The sequence below is a fragment of the Phascolarctos cinereus genome, unplaced genomic scaffold (assembly GCF_003287225.1).
Source record: "Phascolarctos cinereus isolate Bilbo 61053 unplaced genomic scaffold, phaCin_HiC Scaffold_5;HRSCAF=322, whole genome shotgun sequence".
NCBI classification, from domain to species: domain Eukaryota; kingdom Metazoa; phylum Chordata; class Mammalia; order Diprotodontia; family Phascolarctidae; genus Phascolarctos; species Phascolarctos cinereus.
The window spans coordinates 41,322,884-41,336,161 of record NW_027555958.1 but is presented as its reverse complement, the minus strand read 5'-3'; the positions used below and the strand labels follow the sequence as shown (position 1 = coordinate 41,336,161).

The window sequence follows — 13,278 nt, the reverse complement described above, 5'->3', positions numbered from 1 at the left end:
CCAGGTTTACCAGTACTTTTTGTCACTTATAGAATGCTCACACAAGTGGGTGATTTCATGGGTTTGCTAAACACTCTGCTACCACGTTCTTCTGCTTCTGTTTCTGAGTGAAGTAAACAGAATCTGGAGTAAAGTTAATGACAGGACTGGAGTATTGTCAATGAAAACAAATTATAATGACTTGAGAATGCTGATCTCTGCAAAGAGTAATCAGTTGTTCCAGCAGAAGACTGAAGGTGAAGCTAGTTTCCCACATTTTAATGGGGAAGTGACAGAAGAGAGATGTCAAATGAGACAAACGTTTTCAGCTCTGGCCAATGCTTTGCTTCTTTATACACAATCTATTATATAGGAGGACGGCTTTGGGGCAATGGGCAGCCAGGCAAAAATATGAGAAATAAAGGAAAGGGCAACAATGAAAAATTGAGGGGGGAAAAGCAGTTCTAGAAGGAGACACAAGTAAATAAGGGAGGTGATTTCCCATTGTGGTGAACTTAATATATACCTAAAAACACTAAACTATACTCATTAGAAGTTCACAGATTCATATACCCTTCTCTTTTTTGTTCTTCTTTCCATATTGAGATACAGTTATTTGTTGATATTTTGATGTTCAAAATAAAAAAAAATTAATAATGTGTGAGGGTCATGGCAATTTGGGAGATCCTCTGACTTCCTTATGGTCAGTGGTTGGGTTTGCAGAGCCAAACTTTGCCTTAATATAGGTTTGCCCTGGGACTCTTCTCTGCTCCCAGAGCTTCCTTTTCCTCCTTGAGCTGAGAATCATAAGTCACCCTCCCTTTGTCTTCCTCAGTGTCCTAATACCTAACATGAGTCACACTGGACATCAAGAGATCCAAGGAAATATGGTCATCCAAAATGGGAAAGCCACAGGAATATGTCCTCAAAAAGACAAAGAATCAGTGCTACAGTAAAGTCATAGAAACATCATAGTCAGACAGACTTCCATTGCAAGACTGGAGCCTTGGAAGGGGGAAGGAAAAGAGAAAGAAAGAGGGTCTCACTACATTCCCCTGACCCAAGAAGAAAGAGGTAAGAGGAAACCAGTCTGGGATTTAGCATGTCCTCTTACCAGTAGGAATCAATAAAAGGACTGCATTTTCCCTTGAAATTCAGAGAGAAATGAGGATCCCACTCACATGGGAAGTCAAATCTGGTCTTGTGGATTTCCAACCCTTCTTCCCTCCACCATAGATAGTGGAGGGTTGAATTTAGAATCAGGGAGACTGAGGTACAAATCGTGCCCCTGATATTGACCAGCAAACAGGGTGTCCCTGGGCAAGTCACCAAATCATCTTCGTCCTTTAGACCTTTTCTTTTTCTAAATCTTTAAATTCCCTGAGTTTTGCTTAACTTTTCCCCCTTCATTTTAAAAACTTTCTTTCAAAGCATGAGCATAATCAGATAGGAATGGTGTAAAACATCGATTGAAAAAAATGAAATTGAATTACAAAAGGAGACCAAGAAAAGTACAGGCAGGTGTTTGGGCTTCTCTGTCTCTTTCTGGGGCCATTTTAAGAAGCTCTAAACTCTTAGGGAGAGGAAAGTATTGGTTCACCCTCATTTCCTGCGGAGACAATTCCAGACTAGTCTGGTAGAGTTCACAGTATGCTGGTATTCAAAGAGTACAGCTGTGTTGGAACCCTGCCTTGGAAACTTCCTAGCGATATGCTCATGGGAAAATCAGTTAATCTCTAAGAGCCTCAGCATCTATATGCATCAGATAGGGATAATAATACTCTCTCTCCTCATTTCACAAGGCTTGTTGAGAGAAGAGTCCTTTGGAGACTTCAGACCCCTAAGAATAGGAGTCCTGGATGAGAGGATCAAGGATTTGGAGGCGGAAGGAAACCTAGAGTTTATGAAGTTCAACAAAGACTCATTTTCCTTCACAATCCCTTTCAAATCTCGCTTGGGATTTCTTCTCCCCAGCAATCCTATGCTGAAGGCAGAGAAAGGAGAATGAGAACACTGCCCACCAAACACCACGAACTAACAAGAAATAATGAACAATAATAAACAGCCTTTGCCTCACTAACACGCTCTCTAGCTCTTAAAGCATGTTCTGCTGCCCCTCTTATCTTATGTCAACCTTAGGGCAGTCTTAAGGTATAAACAAGAGGGAAATCTTGAATGCATTGCCCAGCATCACATGACTTGGCAGAGGCCAAGTGGGATTGCTAAGGAAGACTGGATGCATTTCAGCAATTTATATGTGCTTTAATGGATAGAATTCTGGGCCTAAAGACAGGAAAACTTTTTCTAGGTTCAAATCTGGCCTTAGACACTTACTAAGTGTGTTACTCTGGGCAAGTTACTTAATTCTCTTTACCTTAGTTTCCTCCTCTGTCAAATGAGCTGAAGAAGGAAATGGCAAACCACTCCAGTATCTCTGCCAAGAAAACGCCAAATGGGGTCAGGAACAGGCAGCCATGACTGAAGTCACTCAGGAGGAGCAACAACAACTTGATCTTCAAAAGGGGATTGAAAAACATCCCCACTCTCAGACACTGCTTAAAGACCTCCATGGGAGAGGGAACCCACCCAGCTTGATGCAGTCTAATCCAATTTGGACAGCTATAACTGTGAAGAAGTTTTTTCCAAATGTCAGGCCCAAATTTAGGTCCTTACAGATTCCACCCCATGCTCTTGGTTTTATCCTTGGGCCCAAGACAGCACAAATCCCAACTCTTCCAAAGGACAGACCCGCTAATACTTGAAAACAGAAATCATGGCTGCCGTGACTCTCCTCTTCTCCCCCCTGACCACCCCTCCTTCCTTCAAATCATCCTCTTGTGACTCTAGACACTTCACGTTGTTGGTCGCCTTCCTCTAAACATTCTCCAGCTTCCAAATGTTCTTCTTATCGGACCAGAACAGTAGTAATATCGCCTCTCTATAGCTAGAACTTTGCTTCTCAGTGTGGGAGAAGATGAGATTTTTGGAATCAACTTGCTAACTCAGAGTGAGATGGTAGCCCATGGAACCCACATACAGAACCTTTGCTGTGCAATGATGCCCCGCCAATTTATATGATGAGAGCAGAACTCCCTCTCCTGAAACCCTCATCCCCAAAGAACATTGAAACTACAACAAAAAGATATGGTTTCCAAACATTTTATTCTGAAACCTTTGTGTTACAGATACTCATGGAATGCAGCAGGTGACCCAAAGAACTCTAAGGAAGAGAGGCCAGGCTGCTAATGGGGGTCACTTTGGAGAACAGTTGTCTTCTAGAAGTACAAATAGCAAGAACACATACCCAAAGCTGCCACCAATTGATTTACATAAATTAATCTCACAGATAAGAATAAATTATAACAGTTGAAAGGATCTCCAGCAGGCTGGAGCTTGGGGAGATTGCATCTGACTGTGGAATTCCTCAGCTTGTTCCATTTCCCTTTAAGAGTCATCCTCCAAGGCCCTCGAGCCCTTCAGTTCAGCTCCAGGTCTTCCACATAGCTCTGAACCCAGGCATCACTGGGGTTGGCACACACCTGCCGGCCTCTTTTGGTCTGGAACCTGGGGAGGGAGAGGAGGAGGAATGAGAGGTCACAGATGGAGAGATGGTTCTCTGTGCTTCCCCCCATGTCCAGCACTGACCATTTCCTGCACATCTCTGCAGAACCTTAAGGGACAATGTTCATCTCTAGCAACATCTCTCAGGCCCTTCTCAGTCATTCTGCTACTTTCTAGAGACCTGTCTGGGGTGGGGGGGGGAGTCTCTCAGGAAGCCTCGCCTTGGCATATAATCCCTGTTGCTTCAGCTTATCCCTCCCACTTGGGTGAGTAGCTCCCCTCTTAATCCATGGAGAACTCAACCTTACCCAGGGAACACTTATGGGACTACTTTTCCTTGTAACCAGGTTCCCCAGAGTGGTCTGATTCATCCACCTGATTGATCAGCGAGTTGCCAAATGGCCCAATTTCTCCTAACCATCCTCTCTCCCTGAATCTCCCCCTGAAATTCAATGGGTAGATATTCACACCACAGCTGGCTGGGAGCACAGGCTGCTGGTCTGATAATAGTCTGTCACAAATTTTCTTTGGATCTGTTGACTGACATAGGAGAAACAGCAGGAGGTGGGAGGGTCAGAGCCCACTGCAAAGAAAGGGGAGGCACGAGATTAGTGAGGTCATATGTTCATACCTTACATTCCTTTGCTGCTGACTCCATGCCAGGGACAAACTCAGTAATAAGCACACTGGGGATGTGATCACTCCTCTGCCTTACCATTTCCCTCCAGTACCAGGTGTGATTATCGTTTGGCCTGGAGGAGGATTAGACCTGCTGTTGCCATCCCCGTGGGGATAATTTGTGGCAACCTGAAGTGTGGGAGCTAGAAAGGATGTCAGAGATCTGCCCATCCAATTCCTGCCTTTTGCTGAGGAAGCCACTTGCTGGAGCTCACTTGGGCAATTAGTGGCAGAGCCAGAAAGAGAACTGAGCCAGACCCAGAACTGTCTAGTACTCTTTCTACTCTCTTTTCCTGTCTCCTTCTGACATTTAACCAGCATATAGTGTCGAGGGCAGGTTAATGCCTTCAAGTCCAAAAGGTATAGACATCCTCCCTGCTCCTGCTCCTGCCCCTCTCCACCCTCACAGATCCCTACGAGCAGACTACCCTCATTTCCTGTTAGGGTTCTATCCAGCTTGTGACGAGAGCCAGGACACAGCCACAGAAAGAAAGAAAGACAAAGCTCACTTACTTGGTGCAGAGGATGCCAGAGAGCTGAAGGCCATGACCATGAGGATGGAGAGGGCAGCCACAGAGACCTTCATGATCCTGAGAAGAGAGAAGGCTTGGAGGAGCAGAGCACAAGCTAAGACACTCTGGAGATCTGTGTCTCTGTCTCAGGTGTGGGCCCTGTTTTTATAGGGGTTTCTGGGGGTACCCAGAGGGAAAGAAGGAACTTAAAAGGAGTGGAAATTCCTGTGGAGAACTGATATCATGGTAGGAGTTTTAAACAAAAAAGGGAACCCAAGAAATGTAATACTAGTGTCAAGAACTGAGTTTCTCTCCCCCAGTGCAGCTTCATCATGGGTGAAAGAGGAGGGAGGATGGAGAGAGAAGTGTGCATTTGGTGGGGTGGCAAGGGTGCTAAGGGGGAAGTGGTGAACCTGAGCAGAAGCTGAGACAGATGAAACGTACAAAAAGAAATAGGAAAGTTTTGTTAATCATTGATGTGAAGAAGTATTCAGCATGACTTTCATACTGCTTTGATACAATAACTGTCTTATCATAGGTTTTATACTTAGGCTTAGAAGGGTCCTGCGTGGTTTAGTTCAACACTCTCATTTTCCTCCCAAAGAAACTGGGGTCCATCCACAGGGAAGTGACTTGTCCAAGGTCACACTACTAGTCAGAAGCAGATCCTGGGTATGCTCTTAGGTCTATAAACTTCATATCTTTATACTCACAGAAAATGGTCCATACAGAGGAAACACCTCAGCTCCTTCAAGGGCACTTCTCAACAAGTTGTGTGCAAATGGTGGCCATGAGCAGGTCCATGAAATGAGGCCTCCTGGTCTTGGCCCATCCCTTCATCTGCTTTCTTGTGTCATGATTTTAACAAATTACTTTTCTATCACTTTAAGGATACAAGACATTTTCACACTGATTATCTCATATCGTCTTTACAATAACCTTATGGAGTAGGCAGGGTTGGTATTCTTATCTCTGCTCTATTTGTGAGACTTGACATAGAGTGGATAGAATCCTAGGCTTGAAGTCAGGAAGACCTGGGTTCAAGTCCCATCTATGAAAATTTTTAGCTGTGTGACCTTTAACTCCAGCGAATACTCTCATCAGATCATTGGTGAAATAGTAGCTGTACAATTACCAGTATTCCTAAATGGCTTGTCCAAATTTTAATAACCCGAAAATGACAGATTCAAGATTCCACCTGAGGCCTTCTGATTTCAGGCAGGGTTTGACAAAAGTATGGCACAAATCCCCACAGGAGAGGAAATAACCTGAGACATTCTGGGGAGAAGTATATGTAGGATACCATGACATTTCTAAGTACTCAATTACCATATATACCATCACATCCTTTTTTATCTAATAGAAATTAAATTGATATTTAAAAAGTGACAACTAGATGTGGGAGGAAGATGGACATGGGTGTGAATACAATGTGATTATTTAATAGGTTCAGAAGTGGTAGGGCAGGACAGGCACCTCCTTCAATTTTCCTAAAATTTGTTGGAGATTTAACTTTCATATGCAGGTCTGTAATCAGCAAACCTAAGACAGGATCCAGGACCTGCCTCTCACTACTGGATTAACCTGAAACAAGCCTGCTGTCTCTGGACCTCAGTTTCTTTACTTGTAAAAGGAGGGTATTGGACAAGACACTTAATGGCCTTTCTTCTCAATCTACAATTCCAAGATCTAGGCAGTTACAGTATCAAAGTAGTATGAAAGACATGCTGAACAATCTTTCAAATCAATGGTGACCCTATCTCTCCTTCCTATTCCATTTTCCATTGGTTTCTTCAGTCTCTGCTGCTCTCCCAAGTTTATCACTGCCCCCTCAACACTTTTGTCATGCCACTACACACACATCTCTCCTCTCTCCTCCGTGATGAAACTGCCCTGAGGAGCCAAACCCCAGCCCTTGACTGAGCCTGGCATTTCCTGGGTTCCTTTTCCAGTTGCCAACTCCCACCATGACACACACAGCTTCTTGTAGTACATGGTGTGAGGTACTGGTCTAAGCTTGATTTCTCTCTGGCTGCTTTCCAGTGTTTCCAGGAGTTTTGGTCACATACACAATGCTCACCCAAGTGGGTGATTTCCTTGGGTTTCCTAAACACTCTGCTGCCACATTCTCCTGCTTCTCTTTCTGAGGGAAGTAAACAGAACGTGGAGAAGAGCTAATGACATGCCTGGAATATTGTCAATGAAAACAAATTGGAATAACTCCAGAATGCTGAGCCCTGCAATGAATGGTCACTCCAGCAGAAGACTGAAGATGAAGCCTGACTCCCACCTTTTGATGGAGAGGTGATACACTCAAGATGCCAAATGAGACAGACATTTTCAGCTCTGGCCAACACTTTTGCTTTGTTTCCTTATACACAATCTGTTACAGAGGAGGTTGGCTTTGGGGCAATTCACAGCAAGGGAAAAGCAGGAGAAATGAAGGAAAGGGTGACAATGAAAAATTGGGAGGGGGGAGCAATTCTAGAAGGGGAAACAAGCAAGTAAAGGAGGTGATTTCATACTGTGGCAAAGTTACCCTATACCTAAATCCACCAAACTATACTCAGTAGAAGTTCAGAGATTCATGCACCTTCCTCTTTTCTGTTCTTCTTTGTATATTGAGATATTAATATTTGTGAATATTTTGATGTTCATAGTAAAAAAAAAAAGAAATTAATAAGGTGTGAGGGTCAGGGTGGTTTGGGAGACACTCTGACATAGGTTTGGATATCACTTCCTTATGGTCAGTGGTTGGGTTTGCAGAGCCTAACCTTGCCTTAATAAATGGCTCTTCTCTGTTCCCAGAGCTTCCTCTTCCTCCCTGAGCTGAGAATCATAAGTCAGTCTCCCTTTTTCTTCTTCAGTGTCCTACTACCTAAAATGAGTCACAGGTGACATAGAGAGAGCCAAGGGAATATGGCAATCCAAAATGGGAATGCCACACGAGTATGTTCTCAAAAAGACAAAGAATTAAGGGCTCAGTGCTACAGTAAAGCCATAGAAACATCTTAGCCCGACTTCCACTGGAAGACTGGAGCCTTGGGAAAGGAAAGGAAAAGAGAAGGAAAAAGGATCTCACTACATTATCATGACCTAAAAAGGAAGATGGAAGAGGAGACCAGACAGGGGTTAGCATTCCTTCTTTTCAGTAGGAATCAAAAGAGAGCTGCTTTTTCCCTTGAAATTCAGAGAGAAAGGAGGATCCCACTCACATGGCAAGTCAGATCTGGTCTTGTGGATTTCCTGCCCTTTCCTCCCCAGCACAGGTAGTATGATGTGGTGGCTAGAGAGATGAACTTAGAGTCAGGGAGACTGAGCTACAAATCCTGCCACTGATACTGACTAGCACAGAGGGTGTGCTGGGCCAATCACCCAATTATCTTCATCCCATACACACTGACCATTTCTTCCCTAATCCTTTAAATTCCCTGAACTTTGCTGAACTTTTCCTCCCTCAGTTTAAAAACTTTCTTTCAATGTATGAGCATAAGACACATTCAGAAATGATTGGTGTAAAATATCCACTGAAAAAAAATTGAAATATAAAAGGAGACCAAGAAAAGTACAGGCACATCTTTGGGCTTTGCTGTTTGTTTCTGGGGGCATTTTGAGAGCCTCAAATTAGGAACTGAAAACAATTGATTCACTCTCATTCCCTGTAGGGACCATTCCAAACTAGCCTGGTAGAGTTGACAATATGCAGGTGTTCAAAGTGTAGAGCAATGTTGGAACCCCAGCTTCCTAGCTGTACGCTCATGGAAAAAAATCAATTAATCTCTTAGAGCCTCAGTTTTCTCATCCATCAAATGGAGATAATAATACTCCTCCCTATTTCACATGGGTTGTTGAGAGAAAAGAATCCTTTGGTGACTTCAAAACCCCCTAAGAATGGGAGTTCTAGACTAGAAATCAAGCATTTGGAACTGGAAGGAAGCTTAGAGGGATTAAGGTTCAACAAGGACTCATTTTCTTTCCCAATCCCTTTCAAATATTCTTGGGATTTCTTCTGCCCAGCAACCCTGTGCTGCAGGCATGGCAGGGAGAATGGGACCACTGCTCACCCACAACCACCACTAACTAATAGAAAACGATGAATAATAATTACAGCCTTTCCTTCACTGAAGCTCTTTCCAGCTCTTAAAGCATGTTCTGCTGCCCCTCTTATCTCATGTCAGCCTCAGACCAGTCTTAAGGGATAAATAAGAGGGAAAGCTTGAATGCATTGCCTAACATCACACAACTAATGCCTGGCAGAGGTCAAGTGGGAATGCCAAGGAGGCCTGGATGCATTTCTCCAATTTAAGTGTGCTTAAGTGGATAGAATGCTGGTTCTGAAGTCAAGAAGACTTATCTTCCTGAGTTCAAACCTGGCCTCAGACCCTTACTAGCTGTGTTACTCTGGGCAAGTCAGTTAACTCTGCTTGCCTTAGTTTCCTTATCTGTTAAATGAGCTAGAAAAGGAAATGGTAAACCACTCCAGTATCTCTGCCAAGAAAACCAAAAATGCAGTAGCAGTCATACACAACTGAAATAACTCAAAAATGACAACAACATATTGATCTTCTTCAAAAGGTGATTGGAATAAATCACCACTACCAAGTCCTTTATAGGTGGTCATCTAGCCACTGTTTAAAGACTTCAAGGGGAGAGGGAACCCAACCCAGTTTGTTGCAGTCTTTGGGCAGCTATAACTGTTAAGACGTTTTTCCTAATGTCAGGCCCAAATTTAGGTCCTTACAAATTCCTCTTTCCCCTTCCTTCTATCCTTGGCCCCAGGGAATACAAATCTCAGCTCTTCCAAGGACAGACCCGGTAATACTTAAGAATTTGTGGCTGACATGACTTTTTTCTTCTCCCCACTGAGCCCCCAGGTCCTTCAAATCATCCACTTCTTACTCTTGGCACTTTGTAAGGTTGGATGCCTGTCTGTGGATGTTCTCTGGCTTCCAAAAGTTCATCTTACATTGTGGATACTGACCACAAGACTCGTGCATGGTCTAATCAGGTAAGAACAGTAGGAATACTGCCTCTCTATTCCTGGAAGTTTGCTTCTCAACACAGGAGAAGATGGATTTTTGGAATTCCCATTGACCTGCTGACTCAAAGTGAGATGGCAACCCACTGAACCCACACAGCTCTTACAGAGTCTTTGCTGTCCAATGATGCCAGGCCAATTTATATGATAAGAGAAGAACTCCCTCTCTTGAACCCCTCATCCCCAAAGAACATTGAAACTACAGCTAAAAGATACGGTTTCCAAACATTTTATTCTGAAATCCTTGTGCTACACATATTCATGGAATGCAGCAGGTGACCCAAACACTCTAAGCAAGACAGGCCAGGCTGCTAATAGAGTTTCCCATGAGGAACATATCTTCCAGAAGTGCAAACAGCAAGAACACATGCCCAAAGCTGCCACCAAATAATTTACGTAAATTAAATCTCACAGATAAGAATCATTTCTAATGGGAGAAACGATCTCCAGAAGGCTGGGGCTTGGGGAGATTGCATCTGACTGTAGAATTCCTTGGCTTGGTCCATTTCCCTGTAAGAGGCATTGTTTAAGGCCCCTGAGCCCCTCAGTTCAGTTCCAGATCTTCCACATAGCTCTGAACCCAGGCATCACTGGGGTTGGCACACATCTGCCGCCCTCTTTTGGTCTGGAACCTGGGGAGGGAGAGGAGGAGAGATAAGAGGTCACAGATGGAGAGATGGTTCTCTGTGCTCCCCCCATGCCCAGCACTGACCACTTCCTGCACATCTCTATAGGACCATGGGGAAAAATCCTGACTTCTAGCAACATCCCTCAGGCCCTTCTGAAAATTCAGCTTCTCTCTAGAGACCTGTCTAGTCGGGAGTCTCTCAGGGAGCCTCACCTTGGCATATAATCCCTCTTGCTTCTGTTTCTTCCTCCTCCTTGGGTGAGTAGCTCCCCTGTTGCTCCATGGAGGACTCAACCTTGCCCAGGGGACATTTATGGGAGTACTTTGCCTTCTAACCAGGGTTTCCCCTGAGTTGCCTGAATCATTCACTTCATCAAGTTGTCGAATGGCCCCATTTCTCCTAGTCATCCTCTCTCCCTGGATCCCCTCAGGAAGTTGATACTCACACCACAGCTGGCTGGGAGCACAGGCTGCTGGTCTCATAATAGTCTGTCACAAATTTTTTGGGGATCTGTTGGCTGACGTAGGAGAAGCAGCAGGAGGTGGGAGGGTCGGAGCCCACTGCAAAGGAAGAGGAGGCATGAGATAAGCAAGGTCTGATGTTCACAGTTTACATTGCTCAGCTGCTGATCGTGCCAGGGACAAACTGAGCACTAGGCACACTGGGGGCGTGATCACGCATGTCTTCCCTATCCTGCTTTCCTCTGGTACCTGGTATGATTCTCATTGTGCCTGGAGGAAGACCAGACCTGCTGTTCCCATCCCCGTACAAGATATTTTGAGGAAAATTGAAGTGTGGGAGCTAGAAGGGATGTCAGAGACCTGGCCAGCCAATTCCTGCCTTTGCTGAGGAAGCCACTTGCTGGAGATCACTGGGGTAATTAGTGGCAGAGCCAGAATGAGAACTTAGCCAGACACAGAATCCAGTCCTCTGTGCTTTCTGCTCTCTTTTCCTGTCTCCATTTAATATTCAACCCTTATGTACTGCAAAGGGCATTTTGATGACTTCAGGTTCAAAAGGTATAGACATCCTCCCTGCTTCTCCTCCTGCCTCTCCCTTTCAGTCCTCCCCTCCCCACACTCACAGATACCTATGTATCGAGCCTCATCTCCTGTCAGGTTCTTACCCAGCTTATAACCACAGCCTAGACACGGTCACAGAGGAAAAGAGAAGGAGCACTTACTTGGTGCAGAGGATGCCAGAGAGCTGAAGGCCATGACCATGAGCATGGAGAGGGCAGCCACAGAGACCTTCATGGCCCAGAGAGGAGAGAAGGCTTGGAGGAGAAGAGCCCTAGCTGGGAGACTCCGGAGATCTGTGTCTCTGTCTCAGGTGTGACCCCTATTTTTATAGTGGTTTCTGGGAGTTCTCAGAGGGAAGAAGGAACCTAAAAGGAGTGGAAGTTCCTGTGGAAAGCTGTTGTCATGGTAGGAGATAGAAACTAAAAAAGGAACCCAGGAAATGTAAGGCTAGTGTCAAGAACTAAGGTTTTCTCCCCCAGTGTAGCTTTATCATGGGTGAAAGAGGAGGGAGGATGGAGAGAGGAGAAGTGTGCATGTGGTGAGGTGGCAAAGGTGCTAGGGGGGAAGTGGTGAACCTGAGCAGAAGCTGAAACAGAAGAAATATAGGCAAATACAAATAGAAAAGAGAGTTTTATTTGCCATTGATATGAAGAAGTAATCAACATGACCTTCATACTGCTTTGATATCATAACTGCCTAGATCTTAGGATGAGAGGTAAAGGGGTCCTAGATGGTTTAGTCAAACACTCTCATTTTCCAGCTAAAGTAATTGTGACCCAAATAGAAGTGACTTGTCCAAGGTCACATTGGTAGTCAGAAGCAGATCCCAGAAATGTCTTCAGGTTTGGTGACTTCACATTTTTAGACTCACAGAAAGTGGTCCACACAGAGGAAACACCTCAGTTTCTTCAAGGGCACTTCTCGACAAGTTTTGTGCAAATGGTGGCCATGAGCAGGTCCATGAAACTAGGACTCCTGGTCTTGGCCCATCCCTTAATCTGCTTTCCTGTGTGGTGATTTAACATCTTGCATTTGTATCACTCTAAGGATACAAAAGTTTTTGACACTGATTATCTCATATAATCTTTACAACAAACTTATGAAGTACACAGGGTTGCTATTCTTATCTCTAGTTTATTGATGAGACTTGACATGGAGTAGATAGAATCTTAGGCTTGAAGTCAGGAAGATCCAGGTTCAAATCCCATCTCTGAAACTTCTTGGCTCTATGATCTTTAACCTCTCAGCACCACTGACCAACACTCTAATCAGATCATTTCTAGAATAGTTACTATACAATTACCAGTGTCCTTAAATGGCTTTTCCAAATTTTAATAACCAAGAAGTAACAGATTCTGGTTTCAACCTTAAGCCTTCAGACTTCAGGCAGGGTTGGACAACATTCTGGGGTAGACCCCCATGGGAGAGAAAACAACCTAAGACTCTCTGGAGAGGAATATATGTATACCATGACATTTTTAAGTATGCAATTATCGTATATGCCATCACATCCTTTTTTATCCAATGGAAATTAAATTAATGTTAAAAAAGATAAAACAAGATGTGAGGGAAAGATAGAGATGGGTGTGAATACAATGCTACTATTTAATGGGTTCAGAAGTGGTAGGGTAGGATAGGCATCTTGTTCAATGTTCCTGAAATTTGTTTGACATATAACTTTCATATTCAGATCTGGAATCAGCACACCTAAGACAGGATCCAGGATCTGCCTCTCACTTCCAGAATCACCTCAACAAGGCCCTTCGTCTGGGCCACAGCTGATGTTGGACAAGACAGCTAATGGCCACTCACGTTCACAATCTACAATCCTAAGATCTAGGCAGTTACAGTATCAAAGT

General features: G+C 44.1%; 2 protein-coding genes across 2 annotated transcripts; both read right to left on the bottom strand.

Moving 5' to 3' along the window:
* Positions 1–3,122: 3,122 nt before the first annotated feature.
* On the bottom strand, positions 3,123–5,522 carry LOC110221243 (C-C motif chemokine 4-like). The gene is made up of 3 exons (XM_021005678.2): positions 4,732–5,522; positions 4,009–4,123; positions 3,123–3,543 (listed from the first exon to the last, which is right to left on the bottom strand). The coding sequence occupies exons 1-3, from the start codon at positions 4,802–4,804 to the stop codon at positions 3,456–3,458; spliced, it is 276 nt and encodes a 91-aa protein (XP_020861337.1). The 5' UTR covers positions 4,805–5,522; the 3' UTR covers positions 3,123–3,455.
* A 4,459-nt stretch (positions 5,523–9,981) lies between these two features.
* LOC110221231 (C-C motif chemokine 4-like) lies at positions 9,982–11,915 on the bottom strand. Its single transcript, XM_021005652.2, has 3 exons — positions 11,581–11,915; positions 10,843–10,957; positions 9,982–10,400 (listed from the first exon to the last, which is right to left on the bottom strand). Exons 1-3 carry the CDS (start codon positions 11,651–11,653, stop codon positions 10,313–10,315), a joined length of 276 nt encoding a protein of 91 aa, XP_020861311.1. The 5' UTR covers positions 11,654–11,915; the 3' UTR covers positions 9,982–10,312.
* Positions 11,916–13,278: the final 1,363 nt, after the last annotated feature.

Bases quoted from the DNA above. Each gene is read 5' to 3' on its own strand.
- LOC110221231 (XM_021005652.2), bottom strand. From the start codon at position 11,653: ATGAAGGTCTCTGTGGCTGCCCTCTCCATGCTCATGGTCATGGCCTTC. The intron at 10,958-11,580 runs GTAAGTGCTCCT...CTTCCTTTGCAG, and splicing joins TCTGGCATCCTCTGCACCAA to TGGGCTCCGACCCTCCCACC. The intron at 10,401-10,842 runs GTGAGTATCAAC...CTCCCTCCCCAG, and splicing joins TGCTCCCAGCCAGCTGTGGT to GTTCCAGACCAAAAGAGGGC.
- LOC110221243 (XM_021005678.2), bottom strand. From the start codon at position 4,804: ATGAAGGTCTCTGTGGCTGCCCTCTCCATCCTCATGGTCATGGCCTTC. The intron at 4,124-4,731 runs GTAAGTGAGCTT...CTTTCTTTGCAG, and splicing joins TCTGGCATCCTCTGCACCAA to TGGGCTCTGACCCTCCCACC. The intron at 3,544-4,008 runs GTGAATATCTAC...CTCCCTCCCCAG, and splicing joins TGCTCCCAGCCAGCTGTGGT to GTTCCAGACCAAAAGAGGCC.